A 2202-nucleotide genomic window follows, 5' to 3' on the forward strand; every position below is an offset into this window, starting at 1 on the left:
GGGTCCCTCCACCGCCGCGGCGAGGGCGGCCGCGTTGTCACCTGCCGCCGCCGAGCGGGGCCGGAGGCCGGTGCGGGGCCCAGCGCCAGCCCGCGCGGTCACGGCTGGGCACAGCCCGGGCCCTGGGGACCTTGGGCCGTGGGGCAGCGCTTGCGAAAGGGCAGCTCCGGGAAGGCTCCCGGCGTGGCACGGCCGCCACGGCACGTGCTGGCGGCCGGGGAGGCGACCGGGGACGGCCGCACGCCGGTGACACCGCCGACACCCCGTGGCCCTGGGCACCTCACTGCACCCACCTCCTCCCGCCGCACCGCGGAGGGGGGCAAGGTGCAGTGACCCCCGCTTTAGCAAGGTGACACCCTGCCCGGGCAGCTGGGTTAGCTGCGCCCCACATCCCCTGGGCCAGGCGGGACGGGGGCCATGCCTGGCCCCAGGGAGGTGGGTTTCGGCTCTGGGTGGGTGCCGAGCCGGGTGGGTGCCCGAGCGTGTTGGCACGTGTCGCCCGGCAGAGCCCGGCAGGATGCGGTGGCCCGGCGTGTCGCTCTGCGGGCTGCTCTGGATGTGGCTGCCGCTGTCCTGCGGCCGCCCCGTGAAGATCGACAAGCTCAAGGCAGACACCAAGAACCTGGCCCGGACCCTCATCGCCCGCATCCAGGAGCTGCAGGCAAGGGCTGCGGGAAGGGGCCCCGGCCGGGGAGGGCAGCAGGCTGCAGTAGGGACCCCGGGTGTCACCCCCGTCCCAAAGTCCCTGTCGTGCAACCCCTCACTCCCGGGGTGCCCTATGGGGTGGTGGTGGACAAACAGGGATGGGGACGGCTCGGGGGAGCCTGGTGGTGCCCTGGCCTCGGAGGGGGTCTGGCTGCTTGCTCTGGAGCCAAGGTGCCGAAGTGCTCCGGAGGGGTCCCAGCTCCAGAAGGGACAGACATCCTGGGCTGAGGTGTGATGAGGTGGCCCTGAACCCCAAAGGGGTCTCAGGGAGGGGCAGCATCCCTGCACTGGCGTGTGATGGGGTGGCCCTTTGCTCCAGGGGTCCCCAAGGAGTGAAACCGATGAGCTCCGGAGAGGTCCACATGGAGGAATGTGCACCTGGGGTTAGAGATGGGGTGTGCTGGGTTGTCCCTGCCCCCCAGAAGGGTCTCCAGGGAGGGAAACCCCAGGCTGGTTTGTGACAGCAAGGCCCTGCACCTTACAGGGGTCCCAGGGAGGCACACTCACTGGGGTGCGCCAGGGTGTCCCTGAGCCCCAGGGAGGTCCCCATGGAGGGACATGCACGCGGGGCTGGGGTTGGGGTGTGCCAGGGTGTCCCTGAGCCCCAGGGAGGTCCCCATGGAGGGACATGCACGCGGGGCTGGGGTTGGGGTGTGCTGGGGTGGTCCTGCACCCTGGGATGTCCCCATGGAGGGACATGCACCTGGGGCTGGGGTTGGGGTGTGCTGGGGTGGCCCTGCACCCTGGGATGTCCCCATGGAGGGACATGCACCTGGGGCTGGGGTTGGGGTGTGCTGGGGTGGCCCTGCACCTCGGAGAGGTCCCCATGGAGGGACGCCCACCAGGGCCTGGGGTCCGCCGAGCTGGCCCCGCGCCCGGGGCAGGGAGCGGGCGCCGTGCCCTGACGGCAGCCCGTGGGTGCAGCTCTTCCCCCTGAACCTGAAGATCAGCGGGCTGGAGTTCATCCCCGGGGAGCGGGCGCCCGAGGGCCTGGCCGCCGTGGACGAGCGGCTGCAGGGCTTCCAGCGGGTGCTGGCGGGGCTGCCGGCGGGCAGCCTGCCGCTGGCGCAGATCGCCAACGACATGGAGAACCTGCGGAGCCTCCTGGCCGCCCTGGGCGCCCACCTGGGCTGCGCCCTGCCCCGCGCCGCCGGCCCCGCCGCCGCCGGCCCCGCCAGCCTCGCCGACGTGCTCGCCGTGTCGCCCTACACCGCCGCCGGGCTGGCCCTGGCGCGCCTCCGCGCCTGCCTCGACGGCATCGCCCGCCACCTCGACGGCCTCCAGAGCTGCTAGCGCCGGCGGCCCTCGGCCCGGCCCGAGAACAAACTCCAGGCTCTTTTTTACCGTCGTTATTGCTATTGTTATTATTGCTATTGTTATTGCTATTATTATTATTGCTATTTTATTGCTATTGTTATTATTGCTATTGTTATTATTGTTGTTGTTATTATTCAACCCTCGTATTTATTTCTCCCACGTTAATTTAAAATAAAGTGA

General features: G+C 69.4%; 1 protein-coding gene across 1 annotated transcript; it reads left to right on the top strand.

Annotated features, from left to right (window-relative positions):
- The first annotated feature begins 517 nt into the window (after positions 1 to 517).
- LEP (leptin) lies at positions 518 to 1998 on the top strand. The gene is made up of 2 exons (XM_062592387.1): positions 518 to 661; positions 1630 to 1998. Exons 1-2 carry the CDS (start codon positions 518 to 520, stop codon positions 1996 to 1998), a joined length of 513 nt encoding a protein of 170 aa, XP_062448371.1.
- The last annotated feature ends 204 nt before the right edge of the window (positions 1999 to 2202 follow it).

The sequence above is a fragment of the Rhea pennata genome, chromosome 1 (genome assembly GCF_028389875.1).
Source record: "Rhea pennata isolate bPtePen1 chromosome 1, bPtePen1.pri, whole genome shotgun sequence".
NCBI classification, from domain to species: domain Eukaryota; kingdom Metazoa; phylum Chordata; class Aves; order Rheiformes; family Rheidae; genus Rhea; species Rhea pennata.

Excerpts from the sequence above, each read along its gene's own strand:
- LEP (XM_062592387.1), top strand. The coding sequence starts at position 518 with ATGCGGTGGCCCGGCGTGTCGCTCTGCGGGCTGCTCTGGATGTGGCTG. Across the intron at positions 662-1,629 it reads CCCGCATCCAGGAGCTGCAG|CTCTTCCCCCTGAACCTGAA; the intron begins GCAAGGGCTGCG and ends CCGTGGGTGCAG.